This window comes from Lagopus muta, chromosome 27 (assembly GCF_023343835.1).
Source record: "Lagopus muta isolate bLagMut1 chromosome 27, bLagMut1 primary, whole genome shotgun sequence".
NCBI lineage: Eukaryota > Metazoa > Chordata > Aves > Galliformes > Phasianidae > Lagopus > Lagopus muta.
In genome coordinates this window covers 2234415-2257720 of record NC_064459.1, presented here as the reverse complement: position 1 = coordinate 2257720, position 23306 = coordinate 2234415, and the positions used below count along the sequence as shown (strand labels likewise).

The following is a 23306-nucleotide window of genomic DNA, read 5'->3' as shown; positions in this document are numbered from 1 at the left end:
CAGCTCTGCTCCAGCAATCTCAGGCTGCTGCAGCTCTTGCAGTGGCACTGAGGTTCCTTTTTGGGTGTTGTTTGCCCCCAGCAGCCCTCTTGACCATGCTGGAGCTGGTGGGCATCGTTGGTGGCCACTGCCATTGGGTTCCATTGGTGGCCAAGGGAAAAGCATGGCTTGCAGCTCGCTGCTTGTGGCACGCAGACACCTGCTGCTGGCTACAAAACCCAACTGAGAGCCGCATCTGGAGCCCATCCAGGCAGCAGCGCCTTCTCCAGGATATCATTTGGCACGCAGAGCCTGCAGCCTGAAAGCATGATGAAGGGGAGCAAGGGGACGAGACGCAGAGTTAAAAGGAGGGTCTGGAAGCTGTGATCCTCTCCTTGGTGGAGAATCAGAGCAGCCCCAGATGCAGCGCTGTCACCAGGCAGTGGATGCTGCCTTCCATTGTGCTTTGTACTCCGGTCTGGTCCCAACATGCTCCCAGCTGGCTGCCTGTTCAGCCTGGATCCAAACCCCCAGAGCAGCAGATACTCATTCATTGTCATCGGAGAGTTGGAAGAACTCCATGGCCCAACACAAATTGAGTGCTGAGAGACTGAATAATAAGGAAGATCTCTCCTCTTTAATAGAGCACCCAGGATGCACGGTGCCAAAGGTGCTGCCCTTAACTGCTGCCCTGAGAACCTGCATCCAGCCCCACTCGTGGGTGCTTTGTGGGCTGGCCAGCTGGGCTGTGCTCACAGCAATGTAACCCTGGTGGCCTGGGGGTCCCTGTGCCTGCAGTGCTGGTCCTGCTGTCACTGCAGTGCTCAGCAGAGGAGCAAACACACAGCGCAGCAGCAGGAACGACATGCATTTCCTCTGCTCACCTGGAGAACCTTATTCCCCTGATAGACATCTGCCACAGTGCAGCTCTGCCTGGATCGTGAACCACATGTGGAGTTTTATTGTGCTCTGAATACCGATTATTTCAGGTACTCCCGGAGCAATCTTTACCTCAAATGATGCAATAGGAGAACTGGAACTAAGCAGGGATTATATTTGGTGATTGCTATAAATCTGCTTTTATTACAGGCTTTCCTGTCAATGTGCCTCTCAGCCCTGCTGCTCTGGGTTTGACTGACACTCCGTGGTCCTTCCCATTCGTGCTTGGGGCTGCCCCTTGGAAAACAACCGGCAACATTCAGGTTGCAACTGGAGGGTTGTGTTTCCGACCGATTTGCAAGGCTTGGGGAAGCGCTGAGATTTGCATCGTTCTGCAACAGCCGGGATCAAAAAGGTGCAGCTCTGAAATGTGAGGGGTTTTGGAGCAACCTGCAAAGCAGCTGAGGAGGGAACTGGCAGCTATAGAAGACTGAATTGCTCGGCGCGTTGAGCAATTAAGCCAAGCTGAACGGGGCGAGCGTGAACAAAGTGGTGGGGAAATCGCTGCGGCACAAAGCTGAGCTCACTGACCGCGTTGTGGTGAGGGGGCACAATAAGGGTCAATTAAGCTCCCACCGCACCGCCTGGCAGAGGGAATTAAGTGCCAATTTTCTGCACTGCTGCAGAGGCAGAGCGTTAAAATGATAAATAACGGGAAGCTTCAGCTGAAAAGAAGGAGCGAGTTGGGAGATGAGGGTTTGAGGCTGCCCTGAGCACCACTGCCCTCTGGCGCAGCCGCAGCGCCCTCCACAGCTAAACCCATAGGGATGGCTGGGCGGAAGCTCGCAGACCCACGGCTGCTGGGCTGCTCTGCTTAGCGCACCCCGATGGCTGAGCTTTTGCCTCCGGCTCATCGGGAAGCACATTTTTCGCCCGTAGGTGGGATGCTGCAGCCCTCGGAGCGTGGTGAAGGAGCAGAGCCCTTCCTTCTAACCGAGGTACCCACGCTGTGCTCGGGTCAGCTGGTGCAGGCACAGCTCCCCTTAGGGCAGAAGGCTCCTGGGGTCTCATAGGTGTGCGTGGCACAGCTCTGCTCGTGCAGCTTCCCGACCTCCTCCTGCTTTTTGCAGCAGGTGGGCATGCAGAAGGCTGCTTTCGTTCTTATTGCCACGCGGGGTCTGCGCAGCTGCTGCAGGTCGTGTGGATTTGGGAACGAGCAACGGGCCGGGAAAGCAAACCGCGGTCTGTTTGTGGAGGTTCCCGAGCCGAGCAGAGCTCTTCCCCTCTCAACGCTACGCTTTCCGAGCTGAAATGGCCGCTGTCTCCCGCATTGCTGCTCCTGGCGCTCCCTCTGCAGGGAGCACAGAGGCAACGAGGCCGCATCCAGCTCCGCTCGGCAGCAGCCACGCACCGGCGCTCGGAGTGCGGTGGAAGTGATTTCCGTGCGTGTGTGCGCAGCGCTGAACCCCGGCCTTTGGGGCTTTCTGGGATCAGACCGTAATTCGGACGAATTGGAGGCTGCGAAACCCTCTCATGGGTCTGTAGAACGGGGGGAGGTGAGGTTTGCCCCCAGGGAGGGCAGGAGCTGGCCGGGATGGGGTGCGGGATGCAGGGATGCTCTCCTGCCGGAGCTCAGCAAGCGCAGCGCTCCCTCCATGCCGCAGCTCCGGAGCTGCAGCTCCTGCACTCTGTAAGCAGGGAGGTTCCCTCCCCGTCAGGGGCCAGGCTGCCAAATTCCAGCCAAGAGCACATTTTTACAGCATGACAGCAGTGAGGCCCGGCACGGGATGCAGGCGGGAGGGCCACGGCTGTGCCATGCGTGGATGGTTCACCCAGCACTGCCTGCCCCACCGTTTTCCTCTCCCCGTTTGGGGGAGGCACGCCTGATATTACAAAACATCCTTTTTCCTTTCACTCAGGGTGCGCCGAGGTCCCCTGACGCCTCCTGGTCTTCCCCACCCCGTCCATCCCCTTCCTTCCTTTGTGCTCCTTTTCCAGGCAGAGGTTTTCTGAGGAGCTCCAGGACAGGTGGCAGAAAGTGACGGCGCCTGGACGGATCTGTGCTGGAAAGGTAGGAAGGAGAAAGGCGCTGAGTGCTGCGTGCTTGGCAGCAGGATGGAGGGAGGAGAAGCAAGGAGCGAGGTGTCCCCGGACAGCCATGGTGCAGAGCTGGTCCCCAGCAGCCCCTTGTGGCTGCACGCCTTACTGCCCGCTCTCGTGGTGCTCCCACATTCTCTGCATGCTCTCAGTGTTGTGGCTCTGTTTACGTTGCTAAGGAGAAGTTGTGTGAGCTCTCTAGGATGCTGCGTGCCGGCATGGGCACGTCGGGCTTCGTGCTGCACGCCAAGCTGGGTGACCGGCTGCTGCTTTGGGAACCTCGGTGATGCTCTCGGCGCTCTCATCTCTGAGAAATCTGCCGCAGGAGGAGGATGGCTCGGGCACAGCAGCACTGCAGTGGGGCTGCAGAAGTGGGGACCCGCATGTCGGGCACCTTGCAGCCCAGTGCTGCGGCTCCGGGTGGCTTTGAGGCGGTGCTGTTGGGATGGGTGGCTTCAAGGAAGCATTTAAACACAGCCGTGTGACAGCCGCAGCTCTGAGTCACAGTCTCCAATGGAATTCTGCCCTGGGGTGGCAGCGAGGGCTTGCCGTGCCTCCTTCCCAGGAAAAATAGAAGTTTCCATGGCATGGTAAAGCTGATTATTCCCATCTGCTGTCCCTCAGGCAGCAACCAACCAACAGAGCCGAGCACGCAGGGCGGGCACATCACCCGCCGTGGGCTATGGGGACGAGCAGGGGGTTGTGGTGTGCATCGCCGAGGACACATGGGGTTCTGATGCCTTCCTGCAGCTCAGGCACGCCGGCACCAGGGCGGTCAGGCTGGTCGGGAAACTTTGTTTTCATCCAAGGAAGGTTTTGTGTTGTTGTTTTTTTTTTTAATAGTTTTCTTTCTTTCTCTCCTTCCTTCTCTCCTTCCTTCTCTCCTTCCTTCTCTCCTTCCTTCTCTCCTTCCTTCTCTCCTTCCTTCTCTCCTTTCTCTTTTAAGGAAGGTGAAAGCTTGCAAGGGTGTCGACACTTTTCTTGCATAAAAAATAACGCAACCCCTCCAAAAAAAAAATTATATGATGAATATGTGAGTTTTTCTCAGGACTCCATGGGCGTTGGGAGCTCAGGCTGCGGCTGCGACCTCGAGCTGAGGATGCTGTGCTGAGGGCTGCCGGTCCCAGCAATGCTGCCCTGAGGTCCGGGCTGCGCTGTTCTGAGAACCGAGGTCAAATCGTGTGGCTGCACGGAAAGAAAAAAGGAGTCAGACAGACTGACTGACTGACAGACAGGAGCCGTAGCAAACGCGAGGGGCAGATTCCTACCGGCGCCGGGTCGGATGCCGGAGCTCCAGCTGCGGGTTGCCAGCTCCGGGTCCGCCTGCGGTGCCGAGCGGAGCCGTGCCGTCCACTCCCCCGCGGAGGCGGGGACGCCGTCGGGGCCGGCACAACGCGGCGGCAGCTCGGCTCGACCCGGCCCGGTTCTGCCCCAAACGTCCCGGTGCCGCGGTTCTGCTATGGGGGCGGCTCAGAGCCAGAAGTTGCGGGAGGGATCCGCCGAACGCCGGTGAGTGAGGGACCGGGGGATCGGGAGAACCGGACCGGAACCGGGCAGCAGCTCCAGGAGCTGGGAATCCAAACTGTAAAGCTAAGGGGTAGAGTTTGGGTTGGAAACAACAGAGCGGGAGGAAACTGAGCGTGGAGTGAGTGAGCGAAAAGGCTTTTCTTTGCCTTCCCTCTTCTCTCCCTCCGTTCAGAGTTCCTGACAAAACAGTTTCCCGTTTGTTGTCAACACGCTGAGTTTTTCGGGCTGCAGCCCAGCCCTGCATGGCATAAATCACAGCGTGAGGAGCCGTAAAAACAACAAGAAGGTGCGGGGTTTGGAGCTGGAAGCGTCCCTGGTGGCAACCGGGAGTGCTGTGAGTTACCAACGGAGTTTGGGAGCTGGGAACAAAAGGAAAACACGTTAACTGTGATCAATAGCAAAACCGAGGACGTTTAGCTTGAAATCAACCCGAATTCTTAATGGAGCACAGAAATGTTGGCTCCCAGTGAGCCGCACAAATAACGGCGGCTGGGAGGTTTGCTGCTGAGCTGGAAGGCTCTGAGAGACCCCAGGAGGGCCTGAGGTGCTGCAGGTGTGTGGGGAGAACCTGCCCTGCTCTGCTTTGCTCTGGAGCTGTGCCCGGCTGTATGGAGCAGCTGCCCCCTGCTGCTCTTCTGAATGTTTGCAAACATTCCTCTGTTTGCGAGCACCCGCTCGGACAAGAGGAAAAACAACTTCAACGGGGAGAAACCAGCATGTTCTGTCCTCTGTCCGCCGCGCAGCCCTGCCCAGTGTTTCCTTGGGGGTGTTTTCCTGAGTTAGAAGTTGTTCCCAGGCAGAAAAACCCAAGGCTGGGTTCTTCAATCCAAGGGTGCAGCTGTGCTCCGTGCAGCAATGTGGAGATGCTGCCCAGGTTTCACAATATCTCCAAGTCTGAACTAAAATCCAGCAGCCTGACAAACCCCCCCATAAGAGCATTCTACCACATAGCATGGATGTTTTTAGCAAGGGGGTTGAGAGGGGAGCAACAAAGCCAGGCAATGAAGGAAGGTGTCTGTACAGCATCCATGCGAAATCACAGATGGAACTCTCCCGTTTCAGGGCTGTTTCTATTGAGTTGTTTTGCCTGAGCTCACGTCCACAAGGCTGGGATCAGTGAGATTAAAGCCGTGCTCACTGTTTGTAGAGCACAGGACGAGCAACGTGCTCATTTGTTTTATTTTTTGCCTCGCTCCTTTTGAAAGCAGCCACAAATGCCTGCCCTCATTGGCCTGACAGCTGCGTGGTGGGGAAGGACAGCTGAGGCCGGGGGGCTGCTGGTGCTGTCAGGCTCATGGCTGACAGTTGTGTCCTTCGCTGCTATTTTTACAGAGCTATTTTGGTGGAATGTGGAGCGATGGGACAGAAACCTGGGGCTGCTGCACCCCTGATTGATTGCTCTTTTTCCCTCTGCCTGCCTTTTCCCAAGGCCCTTTCTGATTTAGGCAGAGATGAAGCTCTCCCTGGCTGTTCTCCCAGCCCGGGTAGGTGAGCTGCAGATGGGAATCATCAGCACTGATCTCTTCAGCATCGCTGCACAGGTCAGGGAACACATTATGAAACCTCTTCTCCTCTTGCTGGGACACATAAAGCTTTGGGTAGTTTCCTTCGTTCCCCAAATTTGCATTTTCACAAGGTAATGGCTTAGAATAATCCGTGCTGAGCCCAGGTGGGGGTGACAGCAGTGACACAGGCGCTGTGTGCACAGTTTGCCTCACACTGCTGGCAGCTCTGTTTGGAGCAGGTCAGCATCCCTTGCAGAGATGTTGGCTGTGCCAGGCAGCTTTTGGCAGCCTGAGCCATCGGTGTGACCGAAGCAGTCAGGTTATCTCCTCAGCAAATGATTTGCAGTCGATGCTGCTACCAGGCTGGGTTGGGCGCCAAGCTGAAAAACGCCACTGGAGGCGATTTCAGAGTTGCTCGTTGCAGACAGCAGGTGGAAGCAGGCTCTGCTCGTTAACTGCTCCCAATGAACCGCCGTCTGGCTGACCCCGCTCCTGCTCCTTCCCCTTTGAGGCCACTGGGAGCGGGGCCGGCTCTGTGCGTTGCTGCACAATGGAAGGATGCTGCTGGTTTCCTCCATTGGAAGCTGCTGGTTTCCTCCCACGCAACAAGTGGGCGCTGCAGCAGCCGCATCTGTGCCATGGCTGATGCAGATCCCTGTGGGCAGAGGCTTTGTGCTCCCTTTGCCAGCATCCAAACCCGCTGCTGCTCCTCTGCCCTTTGCTTTTCTGTTTGCTCCGTGGTGTCCCTGCAGCTGTGAGCTGCTCTATGGAGCAGCAGTGCTGTCACTCCAGTGGAGTCTTTTGGGTCAGCAGCGATCTGTGAAGTGACTGATGGGAAGGGGAGAGGGAGGAGGAGGAGCTGAGGCTGCTGCAGAGCGCTGCGTGCCGCCGTGCACACGCTGGAGAGCTCGTTATGTAAAATTCATCTGCAGAAATCAGCCCTGCCACTTCAGATGGGGGGAAGTGGCTGCGTGTTTCTGCTCGGCGCAAGCGTAGGCAAGAGGATGTTGAGGTTCTGCTGCTTCAGCCTCTTGTTTTTCTGCAGATGAGCTTTGCTAAGTGCTGCAGACCGCTGGCAGCTGAGTGCTTTGCACGGGACAGAGGTCTGCAGGGCTCAGTGCCCCCAGGTTGCTGTGATGTGGAAGTCAGTGGCTGGGGATGCGGCTGCTCTGCCTCAGACCTGCTGTGGGGTTGGCACCACCAGATCTGCCAAAGATGGGGGAAATTTGGAAAGGTTTAGTAAGGGGGTAAGAGCCTTTTTTTTTGACAGGGTGGAAGCCTGAAAGAAAGGGTCCCCATAGGGAGGTTATTTGAGAAGCTGCATGGTGAGGAATGAGGCCCACGGACAGAGACTGGTGACACAGAGGCAGCCAGACCAGTCCATCCTGGTGCAGAGCCCCTGCCCACCTGAGGCACTCCTGGCACAGGGAACTGATGATTCACAGAGCACAGAATGGAGGTCTTGGCCTGGCCTGTGAGCACTTTGGGTGGTTAAAGAGGGTTGGCTGTGCTTCTCTGCAATGGGTCGGGCTGGTTGTGCAGCCAGACAGCTCTGCCCTTCACCAGCTCAGCCCCAAGGGGTGCAGGGGATGCAGCCCGGGCACGCAGCCCCGCTGTGCAGTGTCAGCACCTCTAACAGATCTGCTGCCATACCACGGCCATTCCCTGCAGTGCTTTGGATGCTGCAGCAGTAACGCTGTGCTCCACTCTCTAGCAAGGGAGTGGGAGGGAACGGGTTTGGGAACGAGCCCTGTTTAGGGTGCAGGTTCCCAAGGGAGGCCCGGGAGGCAGTGCTGCTTTCAGCAGGGACTGTTTGCTGTTATGTTTAAACAATACTTACATAAATAAAGAAACAAACTCGCTGCCATGGAAGGATGCATCTCAAGACAGGGCTGGCGAGCTCGGCGTTTCCCCTGGAGAACGGGAGGGCAGGTGTTTCCCTTCATCCCCGTGTTCCCAGCACCCCGGGTAGCGGTGTCCTCCCCTCCACCCCCTTCACCCGACCCCCTGTGCCGATGGGAGCAGTGCTCCGTGGTGGGGGGGGGTAAATTTGGCACCTCGGCCGGAGCCGCCGGGCTGAGCGCAGGTGCAGCGCAGGTAAACCGTGCGGTTTCACGGCTCCTACCTTCCGCGGGGGGGGTGGGGGGGAGTTCTCTTGGCGGAACACCCCGAATCCCCGCAGGGTGCCGGGGAACCGGGCTGTGGACACCGAACGATGCTCCCCCCAGCGCCCCCCTCCCGAGTCGCCGCAGCCGCGGGCGGATCGGGGTTGGAGTGGGAACGCGGCAGGGAACCAACCGCCTCCTCCTCTCCGCAGCGGGGCGGGCGGCGGAGGAGCTCCGTTCGTCCCCCCCGCCCACCCTTCCCTCCCCCCCAAGGGCCGCTCCCTCGGTCGGCGTCGCCGGAGGGGGGGTGCGAGGCGGCGGGGCGGAGGCGGCCGCTCTCCCCGCGGCAGTAGTACGGTCCGGGGAGGGCCCCGCGCCGGGCGGCGGCGGAGATGCGGGAGGCGGCGGCGGGGGCCGGGCCGGAGCGGCCGTACTGAACCCGGCGGGGATCGGCGATGGCGTTCAGCGCCTGGCAGCTGCTGTCGCCGGTACAGTGGGCCAGGTGGACGTGGTCGGCGGTGCGCGGAGGGGGCGGCCCCGACGGGGAGGATGGAGGGGTCGGGGGAGACGCCGAGGAGGAGATCAAATCGCTGGGTTTCAGGCAAGTACACCGCGCCCCGGGGACGGGCGGCCGCGGGTTTATGCGTGTGCAGTGCGGGGCCGGCGGCTCCCGATCCCCGGCTCCTCTCCGGTCCCCGGCTCCTCTCCGGTCCCCGCTCTCCGCTCGCTGCCTCGCATCGTATCGGTCCGCAGCCGGCCCCGCTGCTTCGGGAGCCGGGGGAGGGGAGGGGGGGTGCATGGCTGAGCCGGAGCTGCTCGAGAACGGTGAGCGCTGTGCTCCCAGCTGAGGTGCTGGTGCGTGCATCGAGGTGCTGGTGTGTGCATCAAGCCTTCCCAAACACATCCCACAGCAGCCCCCTAAGCCATAAAGAAGATGCCTCTGGGTTGCTGTGTTCTCAGAGGTCAGTGGTGGCTGCTCGGGGTGACCCAGATGAAGGCAATGCTGGGGCACAGGGGTGCACAGGGGATGCTCTCAATGTTGTTTTACTTGCTCTCCCTTTTCCGTTTGCTAGCGTGGCCCTGCTGGACAGGAGCGTGGCAGCCGCAGGAGCCGGTCTGGCTGGATGTGTAGGCAGCGATTCCCAGCTAGCCTTGAAAGTGGTAATTCCTCACTCTTTTCCCCCCCCTCGGCAGCTCGGATTCCGAAGGTAATTATGAGACCCCCGAAGCAGAAACGCCGACCTGCTCAGCACTAAAGGAGCCCAGCGAGCTGCAGCCCGAGGCCGGGACCAGAGGTAAGGGGTGAGAGCGCACCTCTGGCTCATGGCTTTCTGCTCTGGGTGCAGAAAAGCAGGGTGGGGTCAAGGAGAAGTCTCTTGGTTTGAATAATGCCTGCCACATTTTTTGTGGTTAATGGCCTGAATGGTTCAAATGCCAGCACTTGGGGCTGTGTGAGCTCTGCTGTTCTCTAGTGTGGGTTAAACGCTGAATTTACTGAATCCTGCTAGGTTGGGAAGGGGTGACACTGCAGGAGTGGAGGAGTTGGCTTAGCCCCCCCTTGGCTCATTGCCTGCACAGTGCAAAATTATCATCGGGCTGTGTTGTAACCACTGGTCACACCCTGCTGTGTCCCCATGCTGAGATAAGCAGTGGGGATCTGCAGCTCTGTGTTTGGGAGCACCGAGGCTGTGCCTGGGGGTGATGGGTTGATGTCCCAAGCCCTCCCTGCTCTCTCCCAGCTGCCCTCACTGCTGCTCTGTGGCTTGCATTGCTGGGCTTGTAGCAGCAGGCTGGAGAGGTGCAGAGGTGTCCCCACTCCTCCCTTGGTCCTGGGTGCCATCCCCAAGGAGAGGTTCCTTTGCCTTGGTGGAGAGAGCGTCTGGTTTGTGCTTCTGGTAAGCTCATCTCTCAGAGTAATCCTTCCCTTTAAGAAGGGATAGAGGCATCTTTAGTTTGGAGGATAATGGCTAAGGAGGAAAGATAAAAGCTTTCCTAGGAAATTCCCCTTGCAGGTGTCTCGGTCATTCCTGCAAAAGCTGCTGTGCGTTGCTGTGGATCTCGGGGTGCTGCTATGCTGGCTGCGTTTGTGCCAATCCCTGTTCCGTGCACAATGGCTGCAGTGCCGTGGGGCTGAGGGCGATGCTCTGCCTCACATGATGGAGGCCGCAGTTCTGTCCTGAAGTTCTCTTTCAATCATCTGCCAGGCGGGGATTTTCTTCTGTGCAAGGAAATGAGCAGAAGCAGCAAATATGGAGCGCTGTTAGTGCAGAGCAGCGCTGTCAGCCCGCGCTGCTGCTCCCCTGGTGCGGGGCACGTGTTATCCGGTGCGCTGCTGCTCCTTTGCCGGTATGCTAATTCTTAACAGAAAGGATTTAAAAATAGCCCGATGTCTGCAAAACAAAAGCGGAAAAGCCGAAAGAGGAAAGAGGCCGTTAGCAACGTAATGCACGGCCCAGATATCCTGCCCTCGGCCGAGGGAGGGATGCGTGACTCATCCGCGCACAAAGCGAGGGGCGACCCCAGGGCTGCGCGCAGTGCGGGCGGAGGATCGCAGCGTGGGATGGAGGGGGCTGCTGGGTTCTGCTGCTTCGCTCAGCTCTGCGGATAGACGCAGCCAAAATGTCACGGCGCACAAAGCAGCCGTAACTGCGGGTTCTGTCCTCCCTGTGCGTTTTTCTTCGGAGAGCCTAAGATCTCCATGGTCACTGCGTAGCGTTGGCAGAACGACGCGGCGCCCGGTGCAGCAGGAGGGCACGGAGGCGTTTGCACGGGGCTGGAAATGCTCCGGGGAGCTGCACCGTGTGCAGCCTCTCTGCTTTTGGGCTCACGGCCACGGTTCTGAGCGATGGCCGCGTCCCTTCTTCTCCCCGCCCCGAGGACATCCGCAGGAATGGGGAGAGGTGGTTTTCTCTGCTGCTTGTTATTCAAGATGTAATTATTGCTTGGGCTGGAAACCAGGATGGGCTCCGTCTGTGAGAACCCGATGGGAACGCAGCGCTTTTAAAGGGCGCCTTCTGTCCCCGCTTTGAAGTCTGTGCTTCTGCCCAGGGGTGTCTCAGTGAGGTTAAAACATCGGAGCAGCGCAGCGAGAGCACGATGCAGTGTTCCTACAGGTCTGTGGGGGAGGTTTTTAGGGCGGGAGGGCCTGGCAGGGCTCTCAGAGTGCTTTCTGGCTGCACTCCAAGTACATCTTTGTTTTTTTTTACCGGGTTTGTGTTCACCGATGCGTTCTGTGGGGCAGCACAGCGGCAGCCTCCATCCGGACGGAGAGTTTTGCAGTCTCAGGCACAGCAGCCCCTCGTGATTCATCCCCATGGCTTTTAGCATCCCGGAGATCAGTGGTGCAAACCTCCAGCCGTCAGCTGAGTCAGGGCTGCTGGCTGTGTGTGCTGGACTCGCACATATTCGCTCTGCTTTCCTGCCAGCCCGTGCCTCGCTCGGATGCCCCTGAGCTGCAGGGGTGATGCTGGCTGTGCTCCTATACCGGCTCTGGGTGTAGCTTTCAGGATGCCCCTGTGGATAAGGAGCTTCCCCATCCCCTGACAGCAACGAAAAGATTAAACAGTAAAAGGATTTAGAGGAAGGGATTGGAGTAATAGTGATTAAGTCATGGAGCGGGATTTGTGATTAAGGAACCCCGGCAGCAGAGCGGTGCTGGGTGGGATCTCTGCGGGGATGCAGGCAGTGCGGGGCTGAGCTTTGAAAGGCAGCTCCCTCTCTCTCCAATCCCAACCCGTGCTCCCGGGCTCTGCTTTGCTCCCTCCTGCCCCAGCACTGCTTGCACGCACAGCTTTTGCTCTCCATCACACCGATGCACCGCAGCGACATTTTGTGAGCAGGAGCACCAATTTCATGCAGCTGCTGTGAACAGTCAGTGTTTCACCCCATGCCAGCCGTGTGTCTCTGGTGGTGGTGGAGCAGTGCAGATCTCCAGCGTGGCCAAAGGTCGTGGGGCAGCTCTGCTCTGCCTGCTGGGCACCCGCAGCCCCGTGCCAGCCCCCAGATCCCCTCTGCTGCCCATAATATGCTTCTTCATTAAGTGCAGAGTCTCATTCCCATTCACCCCAGGGCTTAATCATGTTTCGTGGTGTCACGCTTCCCTGAATTTGTCCTGGTGACGTGTGACACCCACCCAGGTAGTTGCTGGTGGGATGGTTCATGCTCTGCAGTTGGTCCTGGCTGTTCAGTGGCGTTGGCATTACAAAGCCCCTCTGGAGCTGGCGACACTCTGGAGGGGAGCAGGCGGCAGGGAAGGGGGAGGACATAAATGGAGATGTTGGTGGTGTGATGTGTGCTGGCACGGTGCAGCACAGCGCAGTGCCTCCCGCGGGGCTCCCCTGCACCCTCTGCTTTACGCACAATTCCCTGCTCTGCGTTCACGAGCTTTGAGTTTTAAGGTTCCTGAAGCCAGAGATCAGCGGGGATCCTGGCAGCACGGGAGGGCATTCCCATATGAACACAGTCCTGGGGCAGGGATGAGGGGGGAGAAGGAGGCAGGCTCTGATGCGCTGCTTTCTCTTTGCAGGGTTCAGCGGCCATGGGGAGCTGCAGGGAGGGGAGCAGCAACATGAAGAGGAGGCTCAGCCCGAGGTTGGGGCCTCTCCAGCCCACATGGGGACCAAAAGTGGCCCTGAAGACTCTGCTGTGACGCAGCTGCTGGTTGAAGCCCAGCCACCGGTGCCCCATGTGGGTGCAGCCAGGTGTGAGCTGGTCATGTCAGGAGGGGACACAGCTGATGATGGTTTGGGGCTGACAGAGCCAGAAAGGGATGCTCTGGTGCAGGAGAGCTCACCCTGTCAGCTCCAGAAGGGAAAGCTACCTTCCCAAGGGAGCAAAGGAGGGGAAAGCACAGAGCCTGCATCCAGTGAGGAGCCTTCAGTGCCTCTGGCCTCAGACCCTGAGCAGTACAAAGAAGCTGACAGTTCTGTCATGGCAGAGGGCTGCACGCTGCAGAACTGCCCGCCGGCCCCCCATTGCCTCCAACTGAGTGAGCCCGAGGGGGACCTGGGCCCCCAACCTCCAGGGCAGCTCCCAAAAGCTGAAGTTGATGCCACAGAAGGTGGGGACGGTGTGGAGACGCGGAGAGCCTCGCCGAGGAGGGCCAGCAGGATCCCGGCCAGCAAGCTGACACCCAAGAGGCACAGGAGGCCCATAGAGGACACAGAGAAAGGTCCCCAGGGCCCCCCCAAGGCCTCCCCTGCACCGTGGGACAGCCCTGAGCTCGGTCCCTTTGGTGGCAGCTCAGCACTGCAACACTCGCCTGCTCTCCCCAAAGGCTCTTACCAGTTCGACCCCAATAACTTTGACTCCGTGGATCCATTTAAGCCCACCAAGACCCTCACCAGCACCACCGACTGCTGCCCCACGGCCGACAACAGCCTGAATGAGATCCTGGAGTCCCAGACGCTGGAGGATGAGCTGGGGAAAAGCAGAGGCTCCCCACAGAAGGCCAAATCGCGTCTGATAACGTGAGTGTGGAGCACGGCCAGCTCCTTCCTCCCATGCCCGGGGCTCCCGCGTTCCTCTACGCCCATCCTGTTGCAATGTGCCACCTCAGTCCTGCTGCCCCACCACCCAGGAGTGGATGGGATGAGCAGGGTGGGCTCATGGAGCGGTGCTCAGACGCTGCTGGGACATTTGTGCACTGCTGCTGAGCTTCCCTTTTTGCAACAGGGGGAGAGGATGGAGGTTTAGAGGCGGATGGTTGTTACTTCTATGGCACTGCACAGGTGGTGGGACCTTGTCCCTTCCCAAACTATTCCAGGGCGTGTGGGAATCTGTGCATATTTAGCTCCTGAAGCTAAATTTCAAACCTATTTCAAAGCCTGCTGTAAATGGTGATGTTTCATAATGCCTGTTGGGGGGGAGGCAGCATTGCACTCCTCCTCAGGGAGCAGGTTTAATCACAAACCTCTCCATTTCCTATCACAAACGTCCTCCAAACCGTGCCTGGGCAGCACTGTCTCAGCCTGGATCTCAGCTCCTGAGGCTGTCAGATGTGAAGTAGCAGCTGCTGGGACACGGGTTGGCTCTGTGTGCCCACTGTGGGTCTCTGGGCATGCAGTGGGGCAGAGGGAAGACTGTGAGAGGGAGGAATCGCCCAGCCACTATCAGGTCCTTCCAGCACCATTGCGCTCAGTGCTGCTGATTGAAACCACTTGGAAGCAGAAAGAGGAAATCAGCTTAAAAGGGGAAATTTTAGCAGCCCTGAGGTTGTGGCTGGTTTGACAGTAAGAAAAAACCGAGCTGTCACTCTGCAGATGGGAGCTCCAGTTTTACAGACTGCAGATAACACCTGGCGGGCAGAGCCAAGGGCAGGGGGGGGATCTTCCTCTTAGCAATGCCATGCAAAGGTTGATGCAGACTCCTGAAGGGCCTGCGTTGCTGTGTGACCCCAGGGCAGGAGCAGCCGTGGATGGGAGAGCTGGAAGGTCTCAGCCCCTCTGCGTTATCCCAGCAGCTGGGGCAGTGCTCGGTCTCATCCCACCTCTGCTAATAGCAAACGCAGAATCCCTTATCTGTGTGCTCCTCCCCCAGAGCTTGAGCTGTGCGACTCAGTGTGTTTCTCCAGAGGAGAGCAGTACTCAGGTCTTTTCACACGCTTTTCTTCTCTCCATCTGTCTGTCTCTCTTTCCTGTCTATTCTTGGGTGCCTCAGGACTACTGAACAAGTGAAATTTCTCTGTTTTCTGTTGTAAGTACTCTCTTCTGCCTTTCTTTCCTCTTTCCCTTTGCTTCTGTTCTCTGGGTGTGTGTTGGCCCACCCGTTTTCCATGGCATGGACCCCATCCCGCGCAGCTTTGCCTTGCGGGTGCTGCAGCCATGAGCTGCACTGCAGGCTGTGCCCCTGCTTGCTGCAGCAGCATGCCGACCCGCCGTGCATTCTGATGGTATAAAAACTAATGACAGCACCGTGAGAGCCAGGCTTCCAGCTCCTTACAGGCTGATTTCAACCCCAAAAGGGCAGGGTGTCCTTTAACCCTCCCCATGGCAAATCCCATGGAAGCAGCTGCTGCAGAGGGGCAGGCTGGGGGGCAGCGGCTGGAGACGGTCCCTGGGCTGCCACTGTCTCATGTGAGGGCACCCACAGCGTGCTGGGCTTATCCCTCATCTTATGTCATCCACCCGAATGCCCTTCTTGTTCTGCTTAGTGCCAGCTGCCATATGCACGAGAGCTTGGCTCAAGCACTGACGTCTGTGTCACGGCTGCAGGCTGATGGGCCTTTTTGCAGCGTGGTTTTGAGCTGTGGCTGCTTGGCTCCATCCCTTTGAGTTACAGAGCTGCTGTCTTGGCACTGGGGGAGATCAAAGCAGGTACTGGGCAGTGTGGGAACAGCATCCCAGAAGGTGGTGCAGGGCAGAGAGCTGCAGGTGAACTGCTTGCATTAGGGTGTGCTATTCAGAAATAGAGCCAAGGGTGAACTTTATCTGATAGAGATGTGCATGGCAGCCTGCAGATGTTCCGTACCACATTGCTCGTGCTCTGCTGGAGCATGTGTGGGTTGAAGCAGGCAGAAAGAGAATTCCTCAACCCCAGGGTTGTCCTGCTGCAAATCTGCTCTGACCTCTGCATGGCTGCAGCTCTGATGTGGGGCTGGAAATGCGTCCGTCCCCCCCCCCACATCATGTCAGCACTGGTTTTGGTGGCACGGACCTGGTGCTGCGTGCACCCTCCTCTTGGGGCTCTGTGAGCATCCCTGAGCTGCCTGCAGCCGATTCAGGACACCAGCACCACACGTTGGGATGGGGTTCTGTCTGCAGTCCTGCACAGCCACTGGAAATGGGACATTTGGGAACGTGGGGTGAAAGCCCTTGGAAGAGGCACCAGCCGTGCATCACTGCAGGAGCAACCTGAACTCAGCCTTCAGCCCTCCTCAAGGCTTTCCTCCTCCAGACAGTGTTTGCAGCACTCACCTGTGAGCACAGCAGGGCTCTGCCCAGCTGCTCAGACCTACAGAGATGTGGGGTGCTGCCATGTGGGCAGGGACAGGGCAGCACTGCCTGCAAGTGCCCTTTCTGCAGAAGATCAGCGTGCATCAGATGTGACACCGTTGGCACTGGACATGCAGGCGAGGTGCAGCAAAGGAACCCTTCATCATCACGTCCTCTCTCGCCGTCAGCACCTCGGGTGCTTCTTTCTGTGCTCCTTCCCTCCAATAGCAATAAACATCTCAAAGACAAACCCGATCGTTCTGTAGCTGTGTGTTTTGTTTGCTTGTTCCTTCGGCTCCTTCCAGAACTCACTCTGTCCCCCCCCAAGTAACTCACTGGTGAGTGGTTTTGCTGCGGGTGCAATGCTGGTGCTGGGGCTGCCTCCCCCTGCTTGGGCTGTCCTGCACGCACCCCCCACTGTCCTCTCCTTGGCCTCCTTGAGCACCAGGTTCATGTGTTCATTTCCCTCTGTCTGCAGGAGCAGCTGCAAAGTGAAGCAGTACGAGACGCCGGCGCTGGTGCTGGATGGCTGCACTCAGGTAGGTGGGAGCAGGCAGGGGGTGCTGAGCATCCTGAGCTCCCAGCTGCACGGCCCAACTCTGATCCCCCAAGCTCATCTCTGCCCTGCTAACCCTTGCATGCCTTGATCCTGCAGGATGAGGGAACGCTGATCTCTGAAATCCCAGACATTGCTGCTAGGGATGGACGTGCCACCGATGAGGAGAAGCTGGCATCCACCTCCTGCACACAGAAAGCAGCTGGGCTGGAGAAGAAGGGAGAGCCTGAGGATGACCTGGAGTACTTTGAGTGCTCCAACGTCCCTGTGCCGGCGGTGAAGCCCGGTGTGGAGACAGGTAGGGAGCACCCCACTGCCCCTGGCTGTGGCTGTGCCCTGTATTGCTTGTCTGCATTGCTTTCATTATGGAAAAATCAGCGTGCTCTTTATATTCAGCCTGGAGCCTCCTGGCTTTAGAAAACCCTACAGCCCCTTCCCTGCCCTGCTGAGCTCCCAAAATGCACTGACTTCAGTAATAAAAACACAAATGCAGAGTCAGGGCTGTTGCTGAAAGCTCCCATCCTGCTCTGGTTTTGCTCCTGGTGCATCCTGTCGGCACACACTGCCTGCTAATAGAGAGCTCCAGGTCACTGCTGAAGCCCACACTGCTGCTCCTGCTGTCTGTCTCTTATGTAATTATCTGCTGTGACCAATCTATTAAAAAATAATTAAAAGCCAGGCAACGTGGCACTTAATCGATAGCGGAGTTATAGGTGCAAACAGCAGAAATGGCCTCGTGGAGGGCTTGCAGCTGGTCATTAATCAGTTCCCCTGAATGCTGTTCAGAGCTGCAGAGCTCTGAGAGAGGACGGCAGCACTTGGTCTCAACGGGGAGGGATTCCATAACTGCCCATCTCTGGGCATCTCTGCTACCTGGGCATCGTTTGTGTGGCAGCTGTGGGGTCAGACAGGGGCTGGGCTGCCACCAGAGGGGAGTGTTGGCTGCAGCTGCAGCAGAGATGAGGGATGTGTTCTCCCCTGAAGGGCAGGAGCAGGGTGTAAAGCCTTCTTGAGGTTGGTCAGACCATGCTGTACACCTCTGCATCCCAGTGAAGCTGCACGTGCTGCCAGGGTCTCATTTTCTAGCTGCTAAAACGTTTTATTTCTCCATCTCCAGGCTTTGAGGAGATCTCCAAGCATACAGACAAGGATAGATCTGTTGCCTTCCCTGTGAGTGCCGCATGCTTCCCCCTCTCTGCCCACCTTGGGCTCGCTCTGCTGGGGCTGCTGCATGGCTGTGGGGCTGATGGTGGTGTGTGGGGGGGAGAGGAGGGGCTGTGCCAGCAGAGCTGCCCCAACAAGGAGCTGACAAGCAGGTGATGAGATTAGCAACATCAGCGAAATCAGCACCTCTGAGACAGATTTAATTGCACTAAGCCTCACAAGGACACCGGGCAAAGTGAACCTTGTGTTTGGTGTTGCTGAGGCTGCCCCTGTGGGTCGGGCTGTGGGGCAGGCAGAGCTGCACAGCTGCTTTGCGTGGTGCTGCAGGAAGGTGCTGAGGGGCTGAGGTTGTGTGGAGCCAGGGTTGTGGCCTGAGGTGGTTGCCCATGGCTCCATCGTGTGTGGATCTGAGCAGTGGCAGAGGAGGAGGAGGAGGAAGGGGGGGGGACAGAGGGAGAGGAGAGGAGAGGAGAGGAGAGGAGAGGAGAGGAGAGGAGAGGAGAGGAGAGGAGAGGAGAGGGGAGGGGAGGGGAGGGGAGGGGAGGAGAGGAGAGGGGAGGGGAGGGGAGGGGAGGAGAGGAGAGGAGAGGAGAGGAGAGGAGAGGAGAGGAGAGGAGAGGAGAGGAGAGGAGAGGAGAGGAGAGGAGAGGAGAGGAGAGGAGAGGAGAGGAGAGGAGAGGAGAGGAGAGGAGAGGAGAGGAGAGGAGAGGAGAGGAGAGGAGAGGAGAGGAGAGGAGAGGAGAGGAGAGGAGAGGAGGCTTCAGTTTCCAAAACACTGCAGAACCAGGCTGCCTTTTCCCAGCACTTTGCTATTTATGGCCTCGCAGCCTGTTTCCAAGGAGATGGCTGCGAGGGGCTGCACTTCTGTGGAGACAGTGAAGGGAGGAAGAGGCTGTGAGAGCCGTGCAGCATAGGAGCACTTTGCTGGGGACATTCACCCCTGTGATCCCAACACCCCCCAACCCCATATGTAGCCCCCACCCCCATTGTGCAGCCCTAGCTGTTTCAATGCCAAACACAGTGCAGAGCAAAGTGACGTTGGATGGGAGCATGTCTGCCCTTCTCAAAGTGTGCCCCCGCTCTGCCTCTTTTTTGGGTTGCAAACCCAGGGGATGGCAAGGGGGTGACCCCAAACGTGGGAACCAGGGAGAAAAGATGAGCTATGCACAACACCACAGCTGGGTGATTCCCCTGCAGGGTCATCCTGGGCTGTGCCTGGCAGACAAACCCCCCACAGCCATCATCAGTGGCAGCAAAAGCGACAGCCCCCTGGACAGCATCTGCCTGAGTGCCTCTGAGAAGGCGGCTGTGCTCACACTCATCCGGGAGGAGGTAAAAGTGGGGGATGCTCTGTAGGGGGGGGGGGGGGGGGGGGCACAACAGGTCTGCAGGTGGAGCAAGGTCTCATTCTGCTGCTCCTCAGATAATCACAAAGGAGATTGAAGCCAATGAGTGGAAGAAGAAGTACGAGGAGAGTCGTCAGGAGGTCCTGGAGATGAGGTGGGATCCCACCCCGGTGGGATGCTGTGCTCAATGTTTCCCCCCGGTGGGCTGTGAGGCCGTGATGGGGTGACACAGTTCCCCTTTGCTGGGATGGGACACGTCTCAAGGCATGTCTGCTTTGTGCCTGTGCTGCGTTGAGCCTGCAGTTTGTTTGTGGCAGGGATGAAATCCCATTAACTGCAGCTGGAGGGGGGTCTGTGAGCAGCAGCGGGGGGTTCCCAGGCTGTTACAGCACTGGAGGCTGTGTGCTGGAGCAGAGCTGTGGGCATGTGCCTGCAGAAACTGCTGCTTCCTACCTGCTTTTGTTCTCATTTTGTTGCAGGAAAATTGTGGCTGAGTACGAGAAAACCATTGCCCAGATGATAGGTGAGGTCCCAGTGCTGCGGGGCAGAGCGGTGCTGTCTGTGCTCAGTCACTGCATCCCTGTTTGCTCCCCTCACAGAGGACGAGCAGAGGACAAATATGACCTCCCAAAAGAACCTGCAGCAGCTCACCATGGAGAAGGAGCAGGCGTTGGCAGATCTCAACTCGGTGGAGAGGTCCCTGTCAGATCTGTTCAGGAGATATGAAAACCTGAAGGGTGTCCTGGAAGGCTTTAAGAAGGTCCTGATCCCGGTGTTCTCCCCATCCCTGTGGCTGTGGGGTGCATTGCCCCCACCCTGTCCTGTGCAGATCTGTTGTGGTATCAGAGCAGCACGTTGTGCTCTGCCCCAGTGCAGATGGCTGTACTTTGTTTTCCAGAACGAAGAAGCCCTGAAGAAGTGTGCTCAGGATTATTTAAACCGTGTCAAGCAAGAGGAGCAGCGATACCAAGCCCTGAAGGTCCATGCAGAGGAGAAGTTGGACAAGTAAGAGCTGTGAGGTGCAGGAGGATGGGCAGCAGATGCCTGGCCCTGAGTAATGAGCAGTCACCTCCGTACAGCAGGAGGAAAATCACCTCTGATGCGTGGCGTTCTGTGAGGTCCCTTCCAACCCTGGCCATTCTGTGATGTTGCAGAGCTCCCACCCCATAACCTGCACCCCATAACCCGTAACTGTGGTCCCATCTCTCCCCATGCAGAGCCAACGAGGAGATCGCCCAGGTGCGAACCAAGGCCAAAGCAGAGAGCGCAGCTCTGCACGCGGGGCTGCGAAAGGAGCAGATGAAAGTGGAGTCCCTGGAGAGAGCCCTGCAGCAGAAGGTAACGTGCCCACATTCAGCACACAGGTGATGCTCTGCGCTTCCACTTCGATGCTCTGCTGATGCTGGAGCTGTGTCTTATGAGTTTTGGGACCAGAAAGTGTCCCAAAGGATCAGGGGAATGGGATCATCGGGGGGAATGAGGAGGGATGAGCCATGGATCTGCTTCCCTTCCAGAACCAGGAGATCGAGGAGCTGACCAAGATCTGCGACGAGCTGATTGCAAAGCTGGGCAGGGCAGACTGAGCTCACCGCCCCAACGCTCCGCACCCGGCTGCTTTTCTCCTACCTTCGAGCACTTTGCCTTATTATTACCCCCGGAGCGACCCTGCCGAAAGCACAGCGTGGCTGCTGCACCCCCAGGTGTGAGGGCAGCCATCCCCACGTGCTGTCACTGCCCTCACGTGCTGCATCTCACAGCCCCAAGGCACAAGTGGTGCGTTGTGGAAGGGGCTCTGCTCGGAGCTCCTTTCCCCACTCGGCACGGCGAGGCACAGAGCAGCAGTCGCTCTCTGGGTCTTGCACTGCTGTCACCAATTCCCCTGCAGCACTGCATAATAAGGGAAGCAAACAAAGCCGGCCTTTACAAAGGCAGATCCAGGCAGCGTTTCCACGCGGGCTGCCTGCTGCTTTTTGGAGGTGGTTACCTCTTGGTGAGCCCAGGAGAAGTGCTGAGGCTGAGGCTCCTTCCCTCACCACGCACAGACAGCCCTGAGGTGTCAGATAAGGGAAATAAACGCTGTTGGACTGTTTCCTACCTAGCCTAGCTAAAACCTTAGCAAACCTTTTTGCTGCTACCTTTTTGTAAAAGAATGGAGCTGTTCTCCTTCTATTTTCTAACCCCTGTGTTCCGCATGCAGTGCAGACATCTGTTAAAGCAGAGCCATACACCGGAGATATATTTTATTATGTATAGAAAGGATTTATGACACGGGCACATGCAGGGGTCCCCACCCTCTCCCACCGACCCAAAATGGGGCTGATGGCTGCTGCTGTGCCCCTGCAGCGTTGTGTTGAACGTCCACTGTTTTGCACAGCTGACAGAAAGGAAAAATCCTTCTTTTCACCCTCTTTTCTTTCCACTGCTGGGGAGTCACAGTGCCAACCAACCGCATCCCGCTGCAGCACGGCTCCCCTCCCCAGCACCGGGGTGGCTGCAGCCTGGCACCACTCTCTTCTCTTATCCTCCCACTTGTTGTGCTCTATAGCAGCCCTCCCAGCCCCAACGTGGCTGTGGGGTGGCTGTGGCATCCAGGAGCGATGCCAGCAGCACAGCCAGCTCAAAAACCCTTGGTGATGCACACGTGTTGCTTCCCAAAACCACGCGGAGCAGCCGGAGCGCTGAGCTCCTCCTGCAGCACTGAGCTGTGGGGAGGCAGAGCAGGGATGTGACGTGGCAGCATCCTCACACCGCTCTGCTCTGCTGTCCCACGGCCACTCTGCTGCTGCCTCCATCTGTGCCTCTCAGCACGCACGTACAATCTGGGCAAAGATTCCTAAGGAATGATTTATTAACTATAATATGGTTATAGTTGCACATATATAAATATATGCATACAGGCCGTAGTTATCTATAACAGAAGGCATATTTTAAGCTCACTGCTGCACCCCCCAGCGCTGCAGCACAGCTGGGGGTCACCTTTCCTGCAGCAGCAATGATGTGCTGTGATGCTGCGATGCCCCTTTCGGCAGCAGAGTGCCCGTGAGCGCGGCGTTGCTGTGTGTAGATCTTCTGTCTGCAGTGAAGTGCCAATGAGTGCCCACCCCAACTGCTCTCCGCTTCCACTGCATCCCTCCATCCTCCCCCCTTTGTGCTGACTACTACCAGGACCGCTTTGTACACCGTACATCACTGCCATCAGCATCGATTTTGTACGTGCAGTTATTTCCCTTTTATATGTCAGGTAAATATTTGTAAGAGTTATACTCACACAAAGGAGATTATGATGATGATTACTAATATATATATTTTTTTTTCTTCCATGTTTCATTGCCTGAGTAAAAATGGTGTTTATCACTCTTGAAAGGTTCTGTGCTGTTTGTAAGGCTGGTGAGGGGCTTGGGAGGATTTATCTCCTGGGAAGGGCCTGATTCTGCCTCGTGTGTGTGGATGGGGTTGGGGTTGGGGTTGGGGTTGGACTGGGGCTGGGTTAGGGTTAGAGGAGCAGAGCACAGCCCTGGGGATGGACTGGGGCTGAGTTATGGGTAGAGGAGCAGAGTGCAGCCCTGGGGATGGATTGGGGCTGGGTTATGGATAGAGGAGCAGAGTGCAGCCCTGGGGATGGACTGGGGCTGGGTTATGGGTAGAGGAGCAGAGTGCAGCCCTGGGGATGGATTGGGGCTGGGTTATGGGTAGAGGAGCAGAGTGCAGCCCTGGGGATGGATCTGGGGCTGGGTTATGGGTGGAGGAGCAGAGTGCAGCCCTGGGGATGGATTGGGGCTGGGTTATGGATAGAGGAGCAGAGTGCAGCCCTGGGGATGGATTTGGGGCTGGGTTATGGATAGAGGAGCAGAGTGCAGCCCTGGGGATGGATCTGGGGCTGGGTTATGGATAGAGGAGCAGAGTGCAGCCCTGGGGATGGACTGGGGCTGGGTTATGGGTAGAGGAGCAGAGTGCAGCCCTGGGGATGGATCTGGGGCTGGATTATGGGTAGAGGAGCAGAGAGCAGCCCTGGGGATGGATCTGGGGCTGGGTTATGGGTAGAGGAGCAGAGTGCAGCCCTGGAGATGGATTTGGGGCTGGGTTATGGGTAGAGGAGCAGAGTGCAGCCCTGGAGATGGATTTGGGGCTGGATTATGGGTAGAGGAGCAGAGTGCAGCCCTGGGGATGGATCTGGGGCTGGGTTATGGGTAGAGGAGCAGAGTACAGCCTTGGGGATG

General features: G+C 57.8%; 1 protein-coding gene across 7 annotated transcripts; it reads left to right on the top strand.

Annotated features, from left to right (window-relative positions):
* Positions 1–1837: 1837 nt before the first annotated feature.
* Positions 1838–22446, top strand: TACC1 (transforming acidic coiled-coil containing protein 1). 7 transcript variants are annotated; one of them, XM_048928109.1, is made up of 15 exons: positions 1838–1856; positions 2857–2929; positions 9287–9387; positions 12618–13560; positions 14750–14785; positions 16502–16562; positions 16679–16877; positions 17697–17749; positions 18941–19075; positions 19167–19243; positions 19569–19612; positions 19689–19849; positions 19988–20094; positions 20307–20427; positions 20604–22446. In XM_048928109.1, the coding sequence occupies exons 4-15, from the start codon at positions 12704–12706 to the stop codon at positions 20670–20672; spliced, it is 1920 nt and encodes a 639-aa protein (XP_048784066.1). In that variant the 5' UTR covers positions 1838–1856; positions 2857–2929; positions 9287–9387; positions 12618–12703; the 3' UTR covers positions 20673–22446. The 7 variants fall into 7 exon arrangements, with proteins under 7 accessions (XP_048784066.1, XP_048784064.1, XP_048784061.1 ...); XM_048928107.1 differs by lacking the exons at positions 1838–1856; positions 2857–2929 and adding an exon at positions 2980–4464 and having other exon boundaries at positions 12618–13262; positions 13368–13560; XM_048928104.1 differs by lacking the exons at positions 1838–1856; positions 2857–2929 and adding an exon at positions 2981–4464.
* The last annotated feature ends 860 nt before the right edge of the window (positions 22447–23306 follow it).

Excerpts from the sequence above, each read along its gene's own strand:
- TACC1 (XM_048928104.1), top strand. The coding sequence starts at position 4,238 with ATGCCGGAGCTCCAGCTGCGGGTTGCCAGCTCCGGGTCCGCCTGCGGT. Across the intron at positions 19,613-19,688 it reads AACCATTGCCCAGATGATAG|AGGACGAGCAGAGGACAAAT; the intron begins GTGAGGTCCCAG and ends CTCCCCTCACAG. Across the intron at positions 19,850-19,987 it reads TCCTGGAAGGCTTTAAGAAG|AACGAAGAAGCCCTGAAGAA; the intron begins GTCCTGATCCCG and ends TTTGTTTTCCAG.